The sequence below is a fragment of the Cyprinodon tularosa genome, unplaced genomic scaffold (genome assembly GCF_016077235.1).
Source record: "Cyprinodon tularosa strain WSP-4 unplaced genomic scaffold, ASM1607723v1 ctg571, whole genome shotgun sequence".
In the NCBI taxonomy this organism is placed as follows: domain Eukaryota; kingdom Metazoa; phylum Chordata; class Actinopteri; order Cyprinodontiformes; family Cyprinodontidae; genus Cyprinodon; species Cyprinodon tularosa.
The window spans coordinates 840,784-865,974 of record NW_024039309.1 but is presented as its reverse complement, the minus strand read 5'-3'; the positions used below and the strand labels follow the sequence as shown (position 1 = coordinate 865,974).

Sequence of the window (25,191 nt, the reverse complement as noted above, 5' to 3'; positions counted from 1 at the left end):
CAGCAAACCAGCAGAATTTATATTTTGGAAGGTGTTTCCTCGGCCAACAGGCCGCTTTTACACCTACTGCCGAATTCCAGCCAGCCTGCATCTGATGCAGACTCGCTATTTAAAGGCTGAACGTTCGACTGGCCGTACCCATTACGTGGTTTGGGATTGCACTTAATGTGGCGGACCCTCCCCAGCAAGGCACAAGCGGAGGGTTAGTGCTTAGGGGCGGGTTTGCGACTGGGCCTTGTTTCAGTCAGGAACAAAGCTTTACCTTTTATCTCTGACCCTGCTGTCACTCTATCTGTGTGAAACACAGTGCAGTCTGATAATCACTGAACTGCATCTGTAGTGTTTTACTATAGGAAATATGTTACCATGGCAAGTTACCTGGTCCTTAATAGTCATTTGGTTTTGTATTTCTCTATGTTCTACCCTTGCACGGGCAGGTTAGTAATAATTGCTAAGCTATCAAGAGAACACCACAAAGCCTCTCTATGGGCTACCACTTAAGTCTGTTTTGAGCCCAGAACTCCTTTTCTCTGTATTTAATGAAATTGGGGGGAAAAAATAAAAAAAGTTTTTTTGTTTTTTTGTACTGTTAACTCTTAAAGAGACGAAATTAGAAGAATGGTTGGAAGAACAAGCCAAGAATGGAATATTGGGAAATGAAGGGAATATAAATTATATTCACAGATTAAGCAAAGCATTATTTATGTACAGAATACACAATTCAAAAGCAGAAATTGATGTAAACTAATGTTGCTACACACTCGTGTACAGTAGGTGGCGGTATGCGCAATGAAGTTGCGTTCCGCCATGATAGAAAAGAAGAAGAAGAAGGTGTTTTGCTCCTACACGGACTGCTTTTCTGAAACACCACAAACCGGAAGTGAGTGCGTGACAACGACTGACAGAAATTTTGGATCCCGATTGAGAAAGCCCAGCATGTTCTACTGCAGCAGCGGCGGTTCTGATCCGCTCGATGTGTCTAAAAGCGAACTGTTGAGAGGAATCATCACCGAGAAGCTGAGCACCGCGGCCCGGGAGATCATAGCGGTGGTGGGAAGGACCGTAGCCGACTATGAGAAGGAGGCTTCGGGCTTGAGGCAGCAGATCGCCCGCCAGAAGAGGCAGCTGGAGAGGCTGCATCCGCAGGTCACCACGTTTGGAAGAGGTCAGTGAAAGACAGGCGGTTTTAATCTGCTATTGTGCCGCTGAGGTGTTGATCAGCTTGTTTATGGCTGAACTATCTGGATCTGCTCCCAGGTCTCCAGAGCCATGAGGAGGTGGATGATGTGGAGGAGCAGGAGGTCACAGGTAGGACTCACCTGGAAGCCCAGCCTGAAGATGCTGGCTCATCTTAAAGATCAGAAGCAGATGATGATGATGCTGCTGTGTTCAGGTATGGAGGCAGCAGAGAGCCCCAGTCTGCCTGGGAACCAGTCTGAGGAGGAGGATCCTGCAACAATCTTTGAGCTGGTTGAAGAAGAAGAGGAGGACCCAGATTATCCTTCATCATCAAGGTAGCAGATCAATCACCTCTGAGGACTAATTTTGTGTTTAAATAGAATGATCTCATAGTATTACAGCCTTAACTCACACTTCATGGTTAAAGGGTTAAACTCAATAATCACCCTCACCTGATAACAGAACTTAAAATGTTTAGTTAGTAAAACAAGTAGGTTTGTTGTTACTCCTTGAATGGATGTCCTATTAGATCATTAGTCTCTGTGTTGGTGGATCAGAATAGTTTATTGTGAAATTTCACAACTGATCTGTTTTTATTCACTGGATTACTGACATGAAAAAAGTGAAGCCACCGTCCACCATGCTGGTACCTCCCACTCCCATGGAGATGCACAGGAAAAATGTGTAGCAAATATGTATACATTTATGTGTGTGTATATATATATGTATATATATATATATATATATATATATATGTGTGTGTGTATGTGTATATATGTGTATATATGTGTGTATGTGCGTATATATATATATATATGTGTGTTTGTGCGTATGTATATATATGTGTGTTTGTGCGTATGTATATATGTGTGTTTGTGCGTATGTGTGTATATATGTGTGTTTGTGCGTATGTGTGTTTGTGCGTGTGTGTATATATGTGTGTTTGTGCGTATGTATATATGTGTGTTTGTGCGTATGTATATATGTGTGTTTGTGCGTATGTGTGTATATATGTGTGTTTGTGCGTATGTATATATATGTGTGTTTGTGCGTATGTATATATATGTGTGTTTGTGCGTATGTATATATGTGTGTTTGTGCGTATGTATATATGTGTGTTTGTGCGTATGTATATATGTGTGTTTGTGCGTATGTGTATATGTGTGTTAGTGCGTATGTGTGTATATATGTGTGTTTGTGCGTATGTATATATTTGTGTGTTTGTACGTATGTATATATGTGTGTTTGTGCGTATGTATATATGTGTGTTTGTGCGTATGTATATATGTGTGTTTGTGCGTATGTGTGTATATATGTGTGTTTGTGCGTATGTATAAATATGTGTGTTTGTGCGTATGTATAAATATGTGTGTTTGTGCGTATGTATAAATATGTGTGTTTGTGCGTATGTATGTATATATGTGTGTTTGTGCGTATGTGTGTATATATGTGTGTTTGTGCGTATGTGTGTATATATGTGTGTTTGTGCGTATGTGTGTATATATGTGTGTTTGTGCGTATGTGTGTATATATGTGTGTTTGTGCGTATGTGTGTATGTGTGTTTGTGCGTATGTGTGTATATATGTGTGTTTGTGCGTATGTGTGTATATATGTGTGTTTGTGCGTATGTGTGTATATATGTGTGTTTGTGCGTATGTGTGTATGTGTGTTTGTGCGTATGTGTGTATATATGTGTGTTTGTGCGTATGTGTGTTTGTGCGTATGTGTATATATGTGTGTTTGTGCGTATGTGTGTATAAATGTGTGTTTGTGCGTATGTGTGTATGTGTGTTTGTGCGTATGTGTGTATATATGTGTGTTTGTGCGTATGTATCAGAGATGGGGACTCGAGTTTGTGACTCGTACTCGAATCGCACTTAAGTCGCATATTTAATGACTTCAGACTCGACTGAGACTCGTGATTTCCAACTTGTGAACAATATTTTATTCCAGTGTAAAAACACTTATTCAAGTGTTTTTTGTTTTACTAACTTGACTGATCGCCGCTTGCCTTACCCGCACACAGAAGAAAACTCAAAGACCCAAACCGTGAAGCACTCAAGTTAAAGTGTTTTATTTATACAAAAAGCCACAGCAAAAGTAGCATAATAAAACAGTCCTTTTCTTCTCCTGATAAAACCTAAAATTCAAGAGTTTTCCTTAAAAATCAGAGGCTGGAAGTTGGGCTCCGCTTGTTATGCTGCTTCAGGTGCGAGTGATCGGCCTGGAGCACCCACTGGCTGATCCACAGACTCTGCGGCGCTCCAGCACTGTTCCACTCCCTGGCGTGCCAAACCCCTTTCCAGACCGATCCAGCTAAAAAGAGAAGCAAGGAGAACGCCAGCATCCACGCGCCAAAACCACGTCGGAAGATATATTCCCGTTTATGCTTTAAGCGAGGGGGAGCGCTACTTACCGGCGAGGTTCCCCCTCTGCCCTAATACTCCTTACTGGGACGGCACGGATCCCGCCTGCATCTCCCCCAGCAGCGCGTCCGTCTATGTCACCTTCAGATTCCGTTCTCCTTCTCCTTTCCTTCAGACTCCTTTTATGTCGGCTTTAATCAGCCCTTGCTCACACCTGAGCGCAGCAATTACGCAGCGCAATTAATGCACTCCGCCTCCTTAGACAACTTCTTCAGTCCAGTGCGCATGGATTGTCACAAGGGAAAAACAAACCAAAACAACCCAACATGCAGGAAAAATTTCAAAAGTCTAAAATAAAGGAAAACAATCATATAAAAAAGAAACATCAAAACATGCAAAGCTCAAGAAGAAAATACAAAGAAAAACAAATCATATCTTCCTCTCCAAACATGCAAAGCATAATACTAACATTAAAATGAAAGAAAACCATAAATTATATTTTTCCCTGTGCAACACACTGACGTCACTGATGCAACATTACGTGGACGGCAGGATTGTGATTGTTTTTTTTTTTCCACAGTCCTCATTTTCAATTAAAGAGCAGACATTTACTGCTAAAACTAGAAAAAGTTGTAACCACAAATGTCAGGAAATACTGTAAGAAAATGCAAAATTTATCTTGAAAAAAATTTTGCGTGTGCTTTTTTTAATTGTATTTTTCATTTAGCAGTTCCAGATAATGATAATTCCATAGATATAATAGCGACCTTTAAGCTATACCGTCTCAGTGACGGAGATGAAAACACATGGAGAAACAAGCAAGCACAAAAATTATTGTACTTTTTTAAATTAATCAAGTGATTAGAATTTTTTGTGCGATTAATTGATTATTGCGACAGGCCTTCTCAAGACTTGAGACTTGACTTGGACTTGCAAAAAATGACTTGTGAACATGTCTGGTATGTATATATGTGTGTTTGTGCGTATGTGTGTATATATGTGTGTGTTTGTGCGTATGTATATATATGTGTGCATGTATGTATGTGTGTGTTTGTGCGTATGTATATATATGTGTGCATGTATGTATGTGTGTGTTTGTGCGTATGTATATATATGTGTGCATGTATGTATATATGTGTGTATATATATGTATATATGTATGTATATGTATATATATGTGTGTGTGTGTATGTATATATTTATATATACATGTGTATGTATATGTGTATAAATGTGTATATATATATTATATGTATATATATATCACTGATTCTTGAGAGTCAGGACAAAACACGTTTTAAAAAAATATTTTTAAAAACACACACTATATCAATTAGAGTGATATTTTTCTGCAGAGAAAGGTCTTAGTTATTTAACTATGTAAAGGAACAGGTTCTACATAAAAACACATTTTTAACAAATAAACATGTTTCCCTTCAGAGCTGAATTTGTGTCAACTCCGTCAGACACACTAAAAAGTATACAATTTTAATTCTTCCAATCATACAAGAATCTAAAGTTCTGAAGTATACTATAATAATGTTTAATTAGTATATATATATAAAAAAACATAATGTATAAACTTAAGTTGTGATTTCACACTATTTTGAAAACTCAGATTTCTAAATATTTGCATTTTCAAACTTTGATTTTAATTTCAATATTGTAAAAACAAGTTTCTTAAATAAATAAAACATAAGAGGATGTAAATCAGATGGTCCTTTATTACAAAAACAACATAAACTGAAGGAAGAATATTTTTTCTCCCAAAAAATTTACAAAAACATACATCCAACGCTGTTGACGAAGATCTGACGGTGTTGACGAAAAACTGACGGTGTTGACAAAAAATGCGTGCATTGCTGATTGAATGAACAGATTTGCTCTTTGACCACTACTACTAAAACTACTCCTTGTTAACAGAGAATTTAGCTTACTGTAAAGCAAACTATAATAAACATTTTGCACATACAACGTTTCTAACTATTATAAATTACACCGTTTTCAACTATAAAAAAAAACAATAAGGAAAACAAGGGGCCCTCCTTCCCCTCTATTTTCATCTGCCACCCCTATACCACTTTCTTCTCTTCATCTTCTCATCCACCTGTTCTTCTCTTCCTTTCCTCCTTTGTAAGTAGCCATTTACTTTGAAGTGGTGTGTGTGTGTGTGTGTGTGTGTGTGTGTGTGTGCGTGTTTGAGTGTGTTTGCACTGCCTACTTTATACTGGGTGTGATCTTAAATTGACATCGTTTGACAAAAATACTGCAACACATAATCTGTATTTTAGAATTATGTTCAAGTAGGTTACTTAAGATTTCATTTTTGTCTAATCTGCACTTCTGCCTTGAGCAGCAGGCGTCGGACATGCTCCCTCTCTATAAAGTCCATCACATCAGGGGCTATGCTGTAGATCTCTCGTTTTATTAATTTGACTGGTGATGCATTTCCCATTAGTTTCACTATGATGTCTTCAACTGGGCGGAAACAGACATCCTTTGCGTGCATTGCTCACAAAGGATGTCTATATGATGACCACTGGTGGCATCATATACTACTACTAGCCAGTCTCTATTATTAAGGCTGCTAACAGTTGTTACTGTCACAGTACCCTCAGGACCTTACAGAGGCTCCTCATCCAACTCCTCCTCCATTACATCTTCCATTTCCATATCCTCTCCCCCCACTCCCATCTCTTTTTCCATCTCCTCCAACAACAGGGCCAAAGGCCTTTTCTTCCCTGCCCTCTTTGTATGACTCTGCTGTTCCTCTGGGTAGCCATGAAAATAGAAGGCATGCATGCTATGTATGTGCATTTATGTGTAAATAAAACCTTGAAATATCAGTTTAACCTTTCACTATAGTCACAAATAATATTATATTTGCACATTAAGAGGTCATTGGTGGTTTTGTCAACTCTGTCAGACATAGAACCTGACGGAGTTGACGTCTGACGGAGTTGACGTAAGGGCATGTATTTTCCCTCCAAAACATGTATTGTACACTGCAGCTAGGTACTTTTTCCTCAGTTGCTAGCTGTCCCAATAACCTCCCTAAAATGCTTAAATTCAATCCACTATGGTTTAAAAAAAAGTATCTCAACTGAAAGACAGTATTGACAATGTGCAGCTGTGACCATAGGAATATTGACATTCTTTGTCTCAAATATGAAAAAAAATTAAAACATACCAGATCATGTGTGGTAGTGTTGCATTCATCACAGACAGGGAGATAAAGAGGGGTCCTCAGAGATAAAGCTGACCATGCTATTGCATGATATAAAGAGCTTTATGAAAAAATCTGACGGAGTTGACAGAAACTGAGGACACAACTTTAATAGGCAGATTTTTATGGAAAATATAGTTTAATGTTGACTTCATGTGTTGTTTTTTATATTTATACCCCTTATTTTTTATTTGATATTTCTGTTTTCACAATTTTAGAGCATTTTTAAGTTTTTTGGGATGGTTAATATTGTGACCTATTGCTGAGGACAAGTAAAATAACATGGACTTCCTAACCAAAGACAATATATTTAAACAAATTTTCCCCAAAAAGATAAAAAAGTTTATTCTAAAAATCCGATAGGTATATAAAATTCCTTTGGATTTAACTTTGTAAGTATGTAAATCATGATGAATTTATTATTTTTTGCTATAAATTAGAATTTTTTTTGTGGGACATGTTTTGTCCCGACTCTCAAGAATCAGTGATATATTATATGTATATATTATATGTATATAAATATATATATATATATATATATATATATATATATATGTGTGTATATATGTATTATATGTATATATATATATACACATATATATATATACATATATATATATATATATGTGTATATATATTTGTATGTGTGTATATAAGTGCGTCAGTGTGTATATATATATATACACATGTATTAGACTCCATTAACACATTAATGTTGTTGTGTTAAATTTGTATAATATGTTATATTACATGATTTATAGACCTCATTGACTTCATACTGACTAGACAATGTGCTGGGTTTATATTTCTAGTAGAAGTTAAAGTAATCTACTGATGCTATGAAACAGCCAGTGTGTGTCAAAGTGATGAATTTATCTTTATTATAAAAGTCTTAAATTCCCCTGAAAATAAGACCATCATTGCTGCTTGATGCTGCAGCACACGTATTGTTTACATTGTGACCGGTCTAACTAGGGAGTACCAATATGGCGGCCTGTGTCTTCACTTCAACCCCCTACTACCAACAAGCGATCAGCAATCCAGTGAATAAATAGAGATCAGTGAGTGTGACCCGCCCAGCTATTAACATGAAGATTCATGTCAGTCCCATCAATACTGGCAGGAGGACAGACACATCCTCCTGTCTCTCACCAGCTGTAGTTTCTGCCACAATGTGTTTGATGGGCGCTGCTTCTCATTTAGATCCGTCAAACTGTGTCTGACCACTGAGGTCTGTGAGACATGCAGCCAATCAGAAGGGATCTGTAATCATCTTGCAGGTCAGCTCAGTCTGGGAAGAAAAGACGGCGCTCATCTTTAAATATTGACTCCAAGAAGCCTCTAAATCTCCGGATCCGGATCCTGGAGGACTCTGAGACCGAGGTGCTCTCAAATAACGGTAAGTTATATAAACTTCCTCTCATCAGTCCAGCTCTGGTCCATCTGTTCCAGGTTCTCACACAGGAATGTTGATGCTCTGTTCCAGTGTTTAAGAAGTGTCCGATCTGGGACCTGCAGTGCCCTCATGGTCTGGAGGAGGCGGCCTTTCTGGACCTGCTCAGGTCCACTTTCCCTCAGCTCTCTGCAGGGAAACCTTTTGATACCTTAATAACAGATAGAGGAAGGAAGCTGCAGCCTCTGAGAGTAAAGACTCTGACTCCAGAGGAGATCTACAGAGCCATCAAATCCATCGGGAACTCAGCTCTCTACATCCGCCTCAAGGTTCTTAGTCTCAGTTGTTTCTTTGATGTAAAGCCTCTTTAATAAAACATTAAAGCTGATCTGAGACATCCTGTTGTCTCTTCCATGTGTGATTTAAAGTATAGGATGTCCGCTTGTTTGAGGCCCGTTGAGTTTAATCTTTGTATTTGACACCAACAGCTAAAACCAGAGATGATGTGATTCTTTTAAAGCTTTCCCATTGGTTTTACCTTTTGTTAGGATCCAGATCTGTCATATGAGTGAAAGGGTTTAACTTAAAGATTGATTTTATGTTTTATTCTGTGTCAATGACGATGGGGCTTTCTGTTCCAGGAGAAAGAGGTAATAACGCCTGAAGAGGAAGAGCATCTGGTCTCTGACTCTCTACCTGCTGACCCTGTGATGGTGGAGAAAGATCAACCTGTGGCCCAGAAGAGGTGAATTAAGAACAGAAGAAGAGAGAAATCATCATCATAATAATAATAATTCAGCTTTATTGTCTCCTATTGGAGAAATACACCTCTGCATTTAACCCTTCCCCTTGGGGAGCAGTGGGCTGTCATTGTGCGGCACCTGGGGAGCAGTGTGGGGTTAACGGTCTTGCTCAGGGACCCAGAGTGGCATGCTGAGGGGATCGAACCGAATACTTGCAACCTCAGTAGCATAAGCGCAATACTCCAACCACTAGGCCAACATTCCCCCTTATGATTGATTTATGGAAACATTTCAGATGTAATTTAAGATAAAAAAAAACTTTATTATTCTGTCATTGGGAAATTTGTTTTATGCAAATATTGGACAGTAAGAGAAAAAAAAAAGACTTAGATGCAAATATAATACAGAAGATATAAATATATATGCAAATATGTGTATATACATAGAACACTACACTGGAAAAAATTATAACCCACTCAAATTACGCATAAAAAAATGTTGTCCAGATATCACATCTAAACTATTTGACTTTACAAAATCTGAATTTAAAGTCGTAGGGAAGTCATATTCAAATGTCAAATCATTTTGGCTTAAACATGTATATTAATTTACTCTTTATCAGACCATATTGTACCAAAATGTTTAACAAAAATTTTTTTGTTATCTTATGCAGGCCAGTTAGTTATACCTCAGCTTGTTCACCTAAATTCGGCCAATCATATATCAACGGTCATCTGTCAATCAAATTTTTTCGGTCATAGCATCTTGATTCATGTGTCGCAGCTAATATACGCAACGGTTGAAATCAGAATCCTTTCCTTTCCCATTGAGTTCCGTCCCAGTGTTCACGGGGATGGACGTCTGTGACTTCAGCAGGCGTAGAGCTAACAGAACTGCCAGCGTTGCGAGGCAAGGGCTCAAACATGTACGGCTGGAAGCCTTCTACACCAAACCAAGCTTCTGCTGCCCTGGCGTCCTCTTCCACAACAACTTCGTCCCCCTTTCCTCCTCTAAATAAAAAATGGATGACGGAGGAGACTCATCCACGACCTCCGACACTAAACTCTCCTCCTCTTGCATGTTTCCTCTGTCCATAGCGTTCCTTGACAGTGTTGTTTCTAAGTCACCAATTTAGTGCTACTTGGTCCCATTGGGAACCTACTAGCACTAAGTTGCTAACTGGTTAGCAAGATGCTTCCGACAAATCGGCCACAACCAAACTTGCTTGTGAACCTTCCGCCACAACAATCCCGCCCCCTTGATAACTGAGCAATCACATTCACTTTATTCACTCGTGTAAAGTCGGGCACCACTCGGGAGAATTCCAAAATGCAATGGTTGGAACAGCCGCTTCCCTAAGACTTTAAATCTTTGCCCTGTTCCAAATGATTTCCTGAACATTTCAGTTAATATAGCAAACTAATATATTTAAAATGAACCAACCTAATATACTTACTTTTAACTAAATGAACATGAATTAAGGTTTGTATTGACACCAGTTCATTAATTTAAATATAACCAAATTGGCAAGAGGTTGCAGTTAGCATCGTCGCTAACACGCTTGCCACAGTGACGGCCGGGTATCCAGCATTTAACTCAAACAAAACTCCACACTGTACCTTAAAGCAATGTTTGTTTAGCTCTGGATTTAGCCCAGATGAACGTGCAAGGACTTTTGGCTAGCTAACGTTAGCGATTCATTGCCATAACGTTATCGGTACATGCGTAAACCCTCAGACATCAGCTAGCTAATATTAACTAGTTAACTAGCCAGCTATAACCTTGATTCTATGCAACTGCTTTGCTACTTGTGTTTATTTATGGGCGAAATCCACCCAGAATGTTGGGACGACAAAAATGGCGCTCTCTCAAGGTCTGGGACTTGGACTTGATCATGTGACAGCAGTGTGCAAAGCGCAGTTCACATGTGACTCAAACAAAGAAAATATATCATCAGGTCATGAATAAATATATACATATTAAAAGAATTTAAAAACTTTGTTTCGGCTCCTTTTATACTTGTGTTTAGTTCAGATTAAATCAAACTCTATGTCTCAAAATCCAAAAAAAATTAGTTACACGATCAAATCAATAATTTTATCCAGTTTACAGTGAAAGTCATTAGTTTGAATGAACAGCTTCATGTTGCAGTTCCCTGAAATCCTGAAAAAGTCAATACTTATTGATTAGTTATCACTTCAAATAACAAGGTCATTGTGAACATTATTATTGGTTTTATTGTAATGGATGACACAGATTGCTTTATCCCGATAGAGGAAGCAAACAAAGCAATGTTAATGCAGCTGGGACCCTCAGAGTAGATGAATGTCGTTCATGCAGTGTTAGCAGTCACTATATATTTTGGAACACATAAGAAAATGTAAATTCAACAAAAATTGTCTGTCTAACCAAGATTTCTCTCAATCCTAGAAGCTATTATCAGGGAATGTTTATGTGACACTGTGGACTTGGTGCAAAAAATGTTTCAAACTCTGCATGACGGGATTACGGCCTTGAGAAGGGTGAAACTCAACAACCAGCAGATGTTTCTAAACAGCAGCTGCACCACATTCCCAGACAATGTTTGGCAATGTTTCTGGAAAAAACTGATAGAATACCAATTATACACGGTGAATGAGATATCTTCCATGCAATGTTTCCAGACTCTGTTCCCCACTCATTTGCTTTTCTTTTCAAACCGACTCCCCCACCTCAACTTGGAGGCAGATTTGACTCATGCATTTTGGAGCAACTTGTTCCGAATGCTGACAGTGGCATGCTAGTTTTGATACACTACCATTCAAAAGTTCGGGGTCACCCAAACAATTTTGTGTTTTCCTGAAAAGTCACACTTATTCACCACCATACGTTGTGAAATGAATAGAAAATTGAGTCAAGACGTTGACAAGGTTAGAAATAATTATTTTTTTACATTAAACTTTGCTTTTGTCAAAGAATCCTCCATTTGCAGCAATTTCATTTGCTCTGCGTCTCACAAACGTTCTTCTTTGTGATCAAAACACCTCAAACTTGGATTCATCCGTCCACAGCACTTTGTTCCAGTCTTCCTCTGTCCAACGTCTGTGTTCTTTTGACCATCTTAATCTTTTTCTTTTATTGGCCAGTCTCAGATGTGGCTTTTTCTTTGCCACTCTGCCCTGAAGCCCAGAATCACGCAGCCGCCTCTTCACTGTAGATGTCGACACTGGTGTTTTGTGGGTACTGTTAATGAAGATGCCAGTTGGGGACCTGTGAGGCGTCTGTTTCTCAAACTAGAGACTCTAATGTACTTATCTTTTTGCTCGGTTGTGCAACGCGGCCTCCCACTTCTTTTTCTACTCTGGTTAGAGCCTGTTTGAGCTGTCCTCTGAAGACAGTAGTACACACCGTTGTAGGAAATCTTCAATTTCTTAGCAATTTCTCGCATGGAATAGCCTTCATTTCTAAGAACAAGAATAGACTGTTGAGTTTCAGATGAAAGTTTTCTTTTTCTGGCCATTTTTAGCGTTTAATTGACCCCACAAATGTGATGCTGCAGAAACTCAATCTGCTCAAAGGAAGGTCAGTTTTGTTGCTTCTGTAACGAGCTTAACTGTTTTCAGATGTGTGAACATGATTGCACAAGGGTTTTCTAATCATCAATTAGCCTTCTGAGCCAACGAGCAAACACATTGTACCATTAGAACACTGGAGTGATAGTTGCTGGAAATTGGCCTCTATACACCTATGTAGATATTGCACCAAAAACCAGACATTTGCAGCTAGAATAGTCATTTACCACGTTAGCAATGTATAGAGTGTAGGGATGGGAATCGAAAACCGGTTCCTGTTAAGAACCGGTTCTGTATTTTCCGATTCCATGGCATCGTTTGGCAGCTCGCTGAACGATTCTTTTTTCGATTCCCGCAGCACCAGAGCCTAGAGCGCCGGCTCTGGGGAGCACGACTTACGTCACGTTTTTTACGTAAGTTACGCAAGTTACGCAAGTTGGAAGAACTATTCGAGGAGGAAGACAACGAGCTGCGGTCACTTTGTGAATCTTTCCTTAGCCCAGAGGGTAGATCAGGAAATCCAGCTCTGTAAAAGCTTGCCCTCCATCCCCTGCAGGGATAGCGCCACACTGTGGTGGTGGAACAAGCAAGATACGCTGCCCTTGCTATCTGGACTGGCTGAAAACTACCTCTGTGTGCAGGCTTCCTCCACCCCATCTGAGAGGGTGTTCTCCACGGCTGGAGACACCTTAAGCGCTGAAAGATCCCGTATCCTTCCAGAAAAAGCAGATATGCTCATCTTTCTGCAAAAGAACTGTTAATTTTCCCTCACTGCAAAAACGATCTGAAATTAAGTAAAAATATCTTAAATCAAGTGTATTTACCCTTAATTTGAGCAGGTAAATAAGATAGTTTGCCAATGGAATGAGTATTTTTACATTTAAAATAAGATAATTAGATAATATGCATTTGAAATAAGACAATGCAATAGTTTTTTTCTTATTTCAAATGTAAATTGTCTTGTTCCATTGGCAAAATGTCTCACTTACTTACTCAATTCAAGAAAAAATGAACTTATTTTAAGAACAAATGACTTATTTAGATTTACATTTTTTGCAGTGCTACTACTGTTTTATAATTAGTATTTTTGTTATTTAAAATAGGTTATTATCCCATCATTTGTTATTAGACATTGTTGGTTATTAAGTTTGTTCTTGTATTCATTTTTCATTTAAACACAGATGTTACTCCAGTTTCACATTTCCTGTGGACATCTTGATCTTGTTGAGTTTGTATGATTGTGCAATAGTTAAGTAAACAAAGTTGATTCTGATAATCAAACTGTTTGTTCTCCTTTTCCCCCCAAATTGGAATCGAAAAAAGAATCGATAAAGAATCGAATCGTTTCATAGAATCGAAAAGGGAATCGGAATCGTGAAAATCTTTTCAATTCCCAACCCTAATAGAGTGTATTTCTTTAAAGTTAAGACTAGTTTAAAGTTATCTTCATTGAAAAGTACAGTGCTTTTCCTTCAAAAATAAGGACATTTCAATGTGACCCCAAACTTTTGAACGGTAGTGTATTTGATCACCTTGGAGCAAATTTTAGTAGCAAGACAGTAGCAAGACAATGCAAAGGGCTGTACATGAAAAACAACAATAAAAGAAAGTAGGAAAAATACATTGCAGTAACATGGTAGGAGAGAAATGCTAACCTTCCTTTCCTTGCCATTTAACTTCTCTAAATTGATGGATGTTTTTCTACTCTTCTGCCTTGATGTGCCGCTGATCACAAACAATTCAGTTTATTTCATATAAGAAGGTGAGGAAGAGAAGGTGTGTCCAAACTTTTGGTCTGTACTGTATATATTTATATATATGTTTATATATATCTGGCAGAGCAGACTGCTACTCTGAAATCTATGCAGCTACACTCGTATTTGTCATCTGAACTCCCTCCCTAAGGTCTCCGTCAACTGCTTTACATTTAGGCCAGTAAGCTGAGTTTTGATAAGTGTAACAGCCGTGGATACAGTCATATTAAACACATTTACCTCCTTATTTGCGTGGGCACAGCGCAGTGAAAACGTCAACCGCACCCACTTCAGATTCTGTCATCAACTCACCTCGAGTACTTGCAAAGGACTCAGGGTGATTCTTTAAGACCTGTTAAAACGGTTGCTATGAACAACACTGTTTTGTCCCTCTTATGCAGCATTGGTCAAAGTGCACCAGGAGGCAAGGGGAACATTTTCTCAAGCGCAACATCCCAACAACAGGACTTCCAAACAGAGGAGGAAGGAGCTGAGAGCAGCGTGGACTTCAGCGGAGATGAAGATAGGGGTTCAGAAGGCAACGAGGACTCAGACCCAGATTATAAACCGCACAAGCAAACAAGAAAAGAGAAAGCCAGCTGTGACAAGAGGTGAGTGATTCTGTAAGATCCAGCACTGTGCCCTCATATGCAGATATGTTATTGAATATTTATCCTGATATCTTTCAGTCTGCCATATTTTGTCTTTTGACAAATATTTAAATTCCCCACACTTTTTGTCAGTGGTACATAGAAGGGCAATGGATGGTAGCAAGTATGATGAGCTAGTTCAGCTTCTAGCATTATATCTTCTCTATCAGGCACCCAGTGCGCAATGTTCACAGTGAAGCAGTGCACAGTGGCTGTGACGCTGCACGTCCTCATGCCTGCCTACTCACAGCAATTCAGGGTTTTAGCTGATATGCTGATGATGCCATGAAGGAAAAAAAAATATTGAGGTATGTCTGTTCTTAGCCTCACAGGCTCTAAACGAAGGTCATGAGCAATAAGAATGAGTTACACAGCCTCCTTCATGGCACGAAGGGTAGGACTGCTGTTTTGAGAAGATCCATCAGGCCAGTGAAAGATATATTAACCTAACAGGTAATGGCTTTGATGAACTCAAGTTGTTTTTCCTCCAAATGTTCGCGTGTGAGAAAGTTCTTTATGTAAGAGTGGGATAGTTCCAAGGGAGAGTGTGTGTATTGGGAGTTGTTGTATAAATGTTTGCAGTCAGAGCTGTATCTCTCCGTCGGAGGACGTTAAATGCATTTCAACATTTTCTTGCAAGTCTCAGTTTCTCCTCAACTTCACAATGCCATGTGGTCGTTAATTGTGTAGAAAGAAGATCTTACTTTACTTGGAATAAAAGCTTGAAGAACATTGTTTATTGCCAGCAAGTAGGAAATTCTGTGTAATACAGTCCTGGTAGCAGGCTGCGCGAAAATTTTTGTTTTTGTTTTGGTAAAATGGGTTTTTCATATGGAGAACCCATGATGGTTCCCTTGTGTCCTACAAATGGGTAGTTTCACCTACAGTCTGAGAACTTAGGACCTTTTCCAGTCTGTGGTCCTGTGAGCCGTCCATAATTCATCTTCCATCTCATAATCATTATCTTGTAACACCAGTCCATCATCGTCTTCATTCACAAATGTGAAATGTCTCCTTATCGGTGGTGGGATAAACAAATATACGGAATGTTGCACATTTGTTAGGGCTTCAGGATTCTAAGAACTATTATTGCTTTTCCTTGAAATATCTCTCTCTATACCCTTTGTGTGTTTTCTGGGATCTGCAGTTGCTTTCCCAGTTTGGAGTTGAGGCTCATCATTCATCAGTTACCAATAGCAATAATTATAATGCACGAATAGAATTATCAAGATGATTGCCTGTGCACTGTGGACAGATATTAGATAGTGAATAATCGTTGACCTGTATAGTGCACTCTGTGGAGGATTTTGTATTGTATTAGTTGTAAATTGGGGTTTCTAGTCATGTTAAAAGTTCTTAGACATATCTGAGCCAAAATGTTTTGTTCAAAGCTGAGTGATAAATCCTCCTCCCATTTCATAATAGCAAGAGATATTGTATCATCCAGTTTAGTCAGTGTCCTGTATAATATACACAGTAGTTTGGGGGGGTTAACTCTATGAACTGATATATTAGTTTGAATTTGTAAACCTCCTTCAATATGCTTAAAATTGTTTCTAATTATAGATTAAATTTGTTTATATTGTAAGAATTTATTTTTGTTAATCCCATATTGACTATTTTTCTAGCAAATGTGATAAACTCCGTACCTTCAAATAAATTATCCAGATAGTTAATACCTTTATTCTTCCAGTATGGAAAGTTTATAATATTCTTATTTTGTAGAATGTCAGGGTTATTCCAGATGGGTGTACAACTGCACGGGATAAGTGATGACTTTGTTATTTTAAGAAACTCCCACTGTCAGAGAAGAGCTGATGGTAATATTTTGAAAGCATGAATGCTGTTTTATATTACAGCTAATAAACGGTAAATGTGAAATTATGATAGACCACCTATTATAAGTGCCGTTCATCGGGTTGAGTCTTGGTGTGTTTTTTTTTTTTTCTGAACGGAATGGATATTTCTCCTGCTCTCGGTCAAGGTTTGTTTTAGTTAGAGTGCCCAAAACAGGAGAGAATCACCCAGACAACAGAGGTAAGGCGAAAGTGTTCCTCTGCTAAAGACCGGGGCATTAGGAAATCAGTGTAACAACAGCAACTGACAGAGCTCCATAACTGGAGGCCAGACATGCCACCCTCTAGAGCTAAGGAACCAGAGCTGCATTTTGGAGGATCACACTGAGCAAAAGAAGTTCGGATAACTCGTCGTGGGAAATTGCACTAGAGCGGGGAGAGGCTTCAACTGTCTGAGGGTAGCTAGGCTACCTGCGGAGGATCCAAGGCACCAGTGAAAGATTGGCAAAGTTTGACGGGGAATAAGAAAGCTGGGGGTGGGGGAGAAGCTACTGCTTCCTGGGAGTAGGACAGTAGTGCTTTGGAGAAGCCAGCCAGGGAGAACGAGCAGCGAGAAGTTCATACAATAAAAGCCAATTTATACTTTTGACGCATAGCGCCTGCAACCGGCAAATCTGACTCTGTGCATGACCACGCCCCCCACACAGAGGCTCTGCAACCGTCGTTGCGCACCTCAAAAAAATCCTGACTACACGTCGGAAGCTCGCAAACCTGCGCAGACCTTAAGCAGAAGTGCGCAAACGAAAATGCAGCTGTGATTGGTCCTTGCTATGCCTTTCTAAATGACTGTGTGGTCGTCCTTCTCGATTCAGTGCTGGGTTGTGCCATTTTAAAAAACCGAGGAGTAATAACAATGGATAACCACGACAAAAGGTTAGACGTTGTTTTGGAAAATAAACACTCTTGCCAATGCCGCCGAAGAAGTTCTCGTGACATTTTAGGAAAATAAACACACTCGCCATTGCCGCCGAACAAGTTCTCGTGACCATCCGTCGAAGTTCTCGCGAGTTCTCGAATAGGCTCCCTCTAGCGCTTTGGCGGGAAACTGCTGTGCATCCCTAGAAATTCCAGACCGATGTTGCAGAAGCATACCAGCAAAACTGCTTCACAAGCAGACGCAAGCGACATCTGATGTGATCGGTTGCAGACGTGTAATCCAACCTTAAAGGAATAGTACACCCAAAACATGATTAGCCTTCATTTTCTACTCACCCCCATGCTGAACAACACTCTGGAGTACTTTTTTGATATCTCAAATGCATCTGGAGATCTGGGAGGCTTCTTGCTGTCTGCTGACATTCAAATAATGGAGGTCTATGGTGCCCGAGGCAGAAAGGTCCATAAAAGTCCACAAAAAACGTGTCAATATTCCTCCATACTGCTCGTCCAATGTATTCCAGGTGTCCTGAGTGGGTAGCGTCCATAATTTACTCGAAACGAAGTCATTTAGAATGTTTTTAGAGCATAAACAGTAGTGTATAGGATTTCCTGAAAGCGCGTTCACGAGCCTACGGAAACCGCGGCAGACCAAACCAGACGAAAGTGCGCATTCAGCGTCTGCTCTGCCGATAATGCAAGCGTAGAAGAAGAAATTTGCTGTTTACCCGTGCAAAGAAAGAAACAACGAAAGAAAAATGTCTGAGGACTTCAGTGTTGAGGAAGAGCATGAGTTCTTTGCCGAGCTGAATGCACACTTTCGTCTGGTTTGGTCTGCCGCGGTTTCCGTAGACTCCCAGATCTCCAGATGCATTTGAGATATCAAAAAAGTACTCCAGAGTGTTGTTCAGCATGGGGGTGAGTAGAAAATGAAGGCTAATCATGTTTTGGGTGTACTATTCCTTTAAGAATCCACCAATTTGCATTCATATCAGTTTATTGGTGTACTGCAAAAGGATTGCATTGAAATTGTTTTGGTTTTTTTTTCAGTGGTATTCAAACTGTGGAACGTACCAAAGGGGAATCTGAGGACAACACAGAATGCAGAAGTGACAACGATCCGGCTTTGGAAAAAGATGACAACTTGAACCTGGATCCTGACCTGCAGACATCTTTAAAAATAAGAAACAAAGGATGTTGGAAGAGGAGTGATGGAGTAGAAAAGTCGTGCAAAGTTTGTGGGGTCACCTACAGACAGTTAGGAGGGTTGTTCAAACATATCTGGAGCCATTCCTCTAACCCTCAGAATGTTTGTGGAGCCTGCGGAGAGAAGTTTGAGTCTGAGGAAAAGTTGAAAGAGCATTTCCAAAGTTACAAAAAGCCTTACAACTGTCCACATTGTGGGAAGTCTTTTTTCTCCAAAGATGGCCTGAAGCAACACATAACAAAGCACACAGGCGATAACTTGTTTAAATGTAATGTTTGTAATAAAACCTTTTCACAGAAAGGTTTGCTAAACCAGCACCAATGGGTACATGTAGAAAATAAACCCCACAAGTGTGACCTGTGTCCACAGTCCTTTGGTCTGGAGTCGCATCTCCGAGCTCACAGGAAACGGCATGCGAGCAAAGATGTTTACAAATGCAAGATATGCAGTAAGTCATTGGGCGACCGCCGATCTCTGGCCCAGCACACGTTGACCCACTCAGACGAGCGACCCTACTGTTGCCAAACGTGCGGGAAACGCTTTAAATCTAATGTTGGACTAAAAGTACACAAGATGACCCACACAGTGAGAGATCGGCCTTTCCTCTGCCATGTGTGCTGCAAGACATTTCCAACCAAGCAAACCCTTAAGTGCCACATCAGGACTCATAGCAGCGAGAAGCTGTTTGTCTGTACAGTGTGCGGTAAAGGCTTCACGTTTAGTGGAAATCTCAAAATACACATGAGGGTCCACACAGGAGAGACGCCCTACAAATGCAACGAGTGCGGACGCCGCTTTAAATCCAAGACTCACCTTACCCAGCACATGAAGACCCATTCAGGCATTAAAGATTTCATCTGTGGTATTTGTGGCAAAGGTTCATCTAAACCGGAACATCTAAAAATTCACATGAGAACCCACACTGGAGAGAGACCCTACAAGTGCTCTCTTTGTGACAAAGACTTCACCCAGAGCCACTGCCTGAAAACACACATGAAGACTCACCAGACTGAAGAGTCGCCCTCGCTCCCTCCTGGTTCTGAAGATGGTTCAAAAAGTCTGAAATGAAGGACGGACCTTATTTTGATTTACATTCCTACTTTAGTTCAGTGTTTGTATTCCATCTTTTTGAAATTCTGAGTTAAATTTGGATGTTGTAGAAGCAAAAAGGAATAAACTCCTTAACCAAAAGGTCTGATGAAGTAATTTATTACTGTTGTGTCTCATTCTGTAGCGCTCCTGAGTTGCAGCACGGATGTTGTTGGTTCACATTCACATCTAGGGCCTTTCTTCATTCAGATTAAATGTTCTTCCAGTGCATCCACATCTTTTGTTACTCTGGCTTCCTCCTACAAATAAAAAACCAATGACTGTTAGGTTGATTGGTCTCTATACACTAAATTGCCAAACATACACTATATTGCCAAAAGTATTTGCTCACCTGCCTTGACTCACATATGAGCTTAAGTGACATCCCGTTCCTAATCCATAGGGTTCAATATGACGTCGGTCCACCCTTTGCAGCTAGAACAGCTTCAACTCTTCTGGGAAGGCTGTCCACAAGGTTTAGGAGTGTGTTTATGGGAATTTTTGACCATTCTTCCAGAAGCGCATTTGTGAGGTCGCACACTGATGTTGGACGAGAAGGCCTGGCTCTCAGTCTCCGCTCTAATTCATCCCAAAGGTGTTCTATCGGGTTGAGGTCAGGACTCTGTGCAGGCCAGTCAAGTTCATCCACACCAGACTCTGTCATCCATGTCTTTATGGACCTTGCTTTGTGCACTGGTGCACAGTCATGTTGGAAGAGGAAGGGGCCAGCTCCAAACTGTTCCCACAAAGTTGGGAGCATGGAATTGTCCAAAATGTCTTGGTATGCTGAAGCATTCAGAGTTCCTTTCACTGGAACTAAGGGGCCAAGCCCAGCTCCTGAAAAACAACCCCACACCATAATCCCCCCTCCACCAAACTTTACACTTGGCACAATGCAGTCAGACAAGTACCGTTCTCCTGGCAACCGCCAAACCCAGACCCGTCCATCAGATTGCCAGATGGAGAAGCGCGATTCGTCACTCCAGAGAACGCGTCTCCACTGCTCTAGAGTCCAGTGGCGGCGTGCTTTACACCACCGCATCCGACGCTTAGCATTGCACTTGGTGATGTATGGCTTGGATGCAGCTGCTCGACCATGGAAACCCATTCCATGAAGCTCTCTGCGCACTGTTCTTGAGCTAATCTGAAGGCCACATGAAGTTTGGAGGTCTGTAGTGATTGACTCTGCAGAAAGTTGGCGACCTCTTCGCACTATGCGCGTCAGCATCCGCTGACCCCGCTCCGTCAGTTTACGTGGCCTACCACTTCGTGGCTGAGTTGCTGTCGTTCCCAAACACTTCCATTTTCTTATAATACAGCTGACAGTTGACTGTGGAATATTTAGGAGCGAGGAAATTTCACGACTGGATTTGTTGCACAGGTGGCATCCTATCACAGTTCCACGCTGGAATTCACTGAGCTCCTGAGAGCGACCCATTCTTTCACAAATGTTTGTAAAAACAGTCTGCATGCCTAGGTGCTTGAATTTATACACCTGTGGCCATGGAAGTGATTGGAACACCTGATTCCAATAATTTGGATGGGTGAGCAAATACTTTTGGCAATATAGTGTATTTGCACACCCATCCAAATAATGGGAATGTGTATAAAGGTGTATAAAATCAAGCACCTCGACTGTTTTTACAAACATATGTGAAAAAGAAATTGGTTCTTCTCAGAATCACAATTAATTTTAAGGTGGAACTGTTATAAGATCCCACCTGTTCAACGAACCCAGTTGTGAAATTTCCACGCTCCTAAACATTCCACAGACAACTGTCAGTTGAACCATCAGAAAATGGAGGTGTTTGGGAACGACAGCCACTCGGCCACGTAGTGGTAGGCCACGCAAACTGATGGAGCGGGGTCACTTGATTCTGAAGCTCATAGTGCAAAGAGGTTATTAGCTTTATGCTGTTAGTTTCTTCATACCTCTAAACTTCATGTGGCCTTACGATTAGCTCAAGAAAAGTTCGCAGGGTTCCATGGTCCAAGCAGTGGTGTAAAGCACGCCGCCACGGACTCCAGAACAGTGGAGAAATGTTCTCTGGAGTGATGAATCGTCCCTCTCCATCTGGAAATCTGATCAGACGGTCGATGGGAGACAATTTGGACATTCCATGCTTCCAACTTTGTGGGAACAGTTTATGGTCTGAACAGATTATGACTGAACTACCTGGATCTGCTCCCAGATCTACAGAGCCATGACGAGGTGGGTGTTGGTGAGGGTTAGGAGCTCTCACAGAACACAGGTAGGACTCACCTGGAAACCCAGTCTGAACATGCAGGATATAGAGATCAGAAACAGATTGTGTTGTGTTTCAGGTGTGGAATTATCAGAGTCCCAGTGTGCCTGGGAGCTGGTATGAGGAACGGTAAGAAGATCCAGCACTAATCTCTGAACTGATCCAAGAAGACATTAAGGACCCATCAAGTTAACAAATCATAAGTACATTGATTGTCTATGTAATCCAGCATATATGAAAAATATACAAAAATACCTTTAAATAAAAGACTGATTGAAGTAAAAAGTAGGTTACTGGCGATATTGATGAAATCATAGAGATGTTATTGTTTTCAATGTTCGTAAAAAGCTAAAACCAAAAAAAAATGTGGGTTTCTATTACTCATACACATCATCTTCCCCTTAATCTGAGACACCAGGTCCAGCAGAGACTCCCAGACTTCCCTAATCCCAGACACCTCCTCCAGCTCTGCTGGGGGGAGTCCAAATCACTCCCAGGCAAGCTCAGAGACCTAGTCTCTCCACGGTGTTTTATGTCGTCTTCTGGGCCTCCTTCTGGTAGGACGTGCTTGGAAAACCTTCAGAGGGAGCCGTCTAGGGGACATTCGACAAAAATGTCCAAGCCATCTCAACTGACTTCTCTCGATGTGGAGGACAAGCAGATAACTGGACATTGCCTAAATAGATATATCATAAATTTTGGATTTGATATTGGATATGGCACATCCAATCCAGTGCACTTTACAGAGAACTGTTATTTGTTTCCTGTTATGCTACGTTCACACTGGAAGCAGCAGAAGCAGCTAGTTTACATGCAAAGTCAATGGTTGATGTGCATGTTGGTGCAGCAAAAAGTTCCACATCGCTTTTGAGAAACATGAGCAGCTGAAGCGGCGCAGCATGAGTTTCTGAGCATCTAAAGCACGGGACGCTTATCAGAAGCAGCAGCTGCTGGAGTTGGAAAAATTTAACTTTTGGTGCTCTACACGCTGCATCAACCAATCAGAGAAGCTAATCTGGAGCTGGCAGGGAGACAGACACAGCACTGCTGATGCTGAGCACTATGATCACTCCTCTGAAACAGGTTATTAACACCTAAATTAACTTAAAATGTTCAATTTTATTATTCTGCTGCCTGCAGTTTGGATTACCTACATTAAAAATGCTAACATCTAATTCCAGCCGCCGCGAACAGTAGGGGAAAACCTCAAAGAGCCAGAGGCTGCTGTTGAAGGGGATTCCCAGGGACAGGGTTGGGTTAGCTAGTGTTCGGGGCTCCAACGGCGAAATAATTTTTGAATGCAGGATCATAATCTGGGTGAACTGACTAGACAGATGAAGTTTTCAGGTGGACTTTCTTACTTAAAAACATTAAAACTACTTTTTTACCCACTGATCACAGCAAATATAGCTGCCATTGTTACAGGCAAAGAAAGAAAAGAGTAGCTCTAAATTAAACTTTACAAGCATCAAAAATGAAGCAGCATGCAAGCTTTTGCTGCTCCTGCTGCTCGCAGTGTGAACTTAGCTTTAATAATAAAAATAAAGTTAATTTTGATCAGTGTTAATTTGGTGACTTTTTAAAAATAAGGTTTATGCCAAGGCTAAAGTCTTTACTCACGAGGTATACGATTCATTCATTCAACAGATCGGATCGATATAAGCCGATACTGGGGGGTTAAAGGAGAGGACGACTCAGACCTTAATCAGAAACCACACTGACAAACTAAAAAAGAACACAAAGAGGTGGGTTGACTGGGATGAACTGAATTTAGTGATGAACACAGAATAAAAAGGGTAGAAAAGCATTTACCAATAAAATAATGCAGTCAGAGTGCAGCAGGGAGTTCATATTTGAGAAGCAAAAATAATCATTAGAATTAATTGGCTTCAAAACTAATTTACATAAGTGCGTACAAACTAATTTACAATGTAAATCAAAGCGTGTATATTTATGTGTAGAGAGAGAAAAACTCAAATATGGTTTAATCTCCACACTGGAAAAACCATCTAGAAATTAGTAAAACATTTATTAAATTATGTTTATTTACCCTTAATTTGACTAGGTAAATGAGATAGTTTGCCAATGGAATGAGTATTTTTTGCTCTTAAAATAAGATAATTAGATAACATGTACTTGAAATAAGACAATGCAATTGTGTTTTCTTATTTTAAGCGTAAATCGTCTTGTTCTATTGGCAAAATGTCTCTTTTATCTCCTCAATCCAAGAACAAATGCTCTGATTTTAAGAAAAAAAATGTCTTGTCTAGATTTTAATTTTTTCCAGTGCATGAACCCAGGGTTGGTCCCTTTAGGTGTTGCAAACCTTTGCATTCATCCAGAATATGCTGGAAGATGAGATGTTGCCCAACGATCTGATGGATATCATGGATATAATGGATAGACGGAGCCTAAAGTTACTGAAAATGTCCAACTTTTTAGGCAAAAAAGGCAGCTTAACGCTGTTGTTGACGTCTATAAGCTGTGATTTAGTTTGAGCATTTGCAGTAAAATGTTTCTGACATCAGTGGTGGCAGATCCACAGGGAGACTCACCCCTGACACAAAGGGTGACCCCCACTCACCCCCCAAGGGAGGGGGAGGGGGGATAAAGAGGTCAGACTGCTCCAAGATAAACAATGAATGTATAAGGAAAGATGTAGATGGAGACGGTTCCTTCCTTCCTTCCTTCCTTCCTTCCTTCCTTCCTTCCTTCCTTCCTTCCTTCCTTCCTTCCTTCCTTCCTTCCTTCCTTCCTTCCTTCCTTCCTTCCTTCCTTCCTTCCTTCCTTCTTGAGGAGGTTTTATCTTTAAACTCTAACTTCTCTCTGTGGATTCTTAAGATTCTCCTCAGATGAAATCTTCACTTGCTTTTGCTTAATTTTTATTCAAAATATTTTTTTATTTTTGGACTAAGAGAAGCTTGCAATATAAACAAGGAAACTTTTTGAAACTAAATCAGGTTTTTCCCTCCCTTTCTAATCTGTCTGCTGGGGATGATGACATCCTCGGATGATGACATCTGAGGGGACAGATAAAGTGAATAATATCAGCCT

At 40.2% G+C, this 25,191-nt stretch overlaps 1 protein-coding gene across 1 annotated transcript; it reads left to right on the top strand.

Annotated features, from left to right (window-relative positions):
* The first annotated feature begins 779 nt into the window (after nt 1-779).
* Nucleotides 780-20,001, top strand: LOC119797146 (zinc finger protein 37-like). The gene is made up of 8 exons (XM_038306103.1): nt 780-1,165; nt 1,258-1,308; nt 1,394-1,514; nt 8,053-8,171; nt 8,259-8,494; nt 8,807-8,910; nt 14,615-14,824; nt 18,646-20,001. The coding sequence occupies exons 1-8, from the start codon at nt 790-792 to the stop codon at nt 19,868-19,870; spliced, it is 2,442 nt and encodes an 813-aa protein (XP_038162031.1). The 5' UTR covers nt 780-789; the 3' UTR covers nt 19,871-20,001.
* Nucleotides 20,002-25,191: the final 5,190 nt, after the last annotated feature.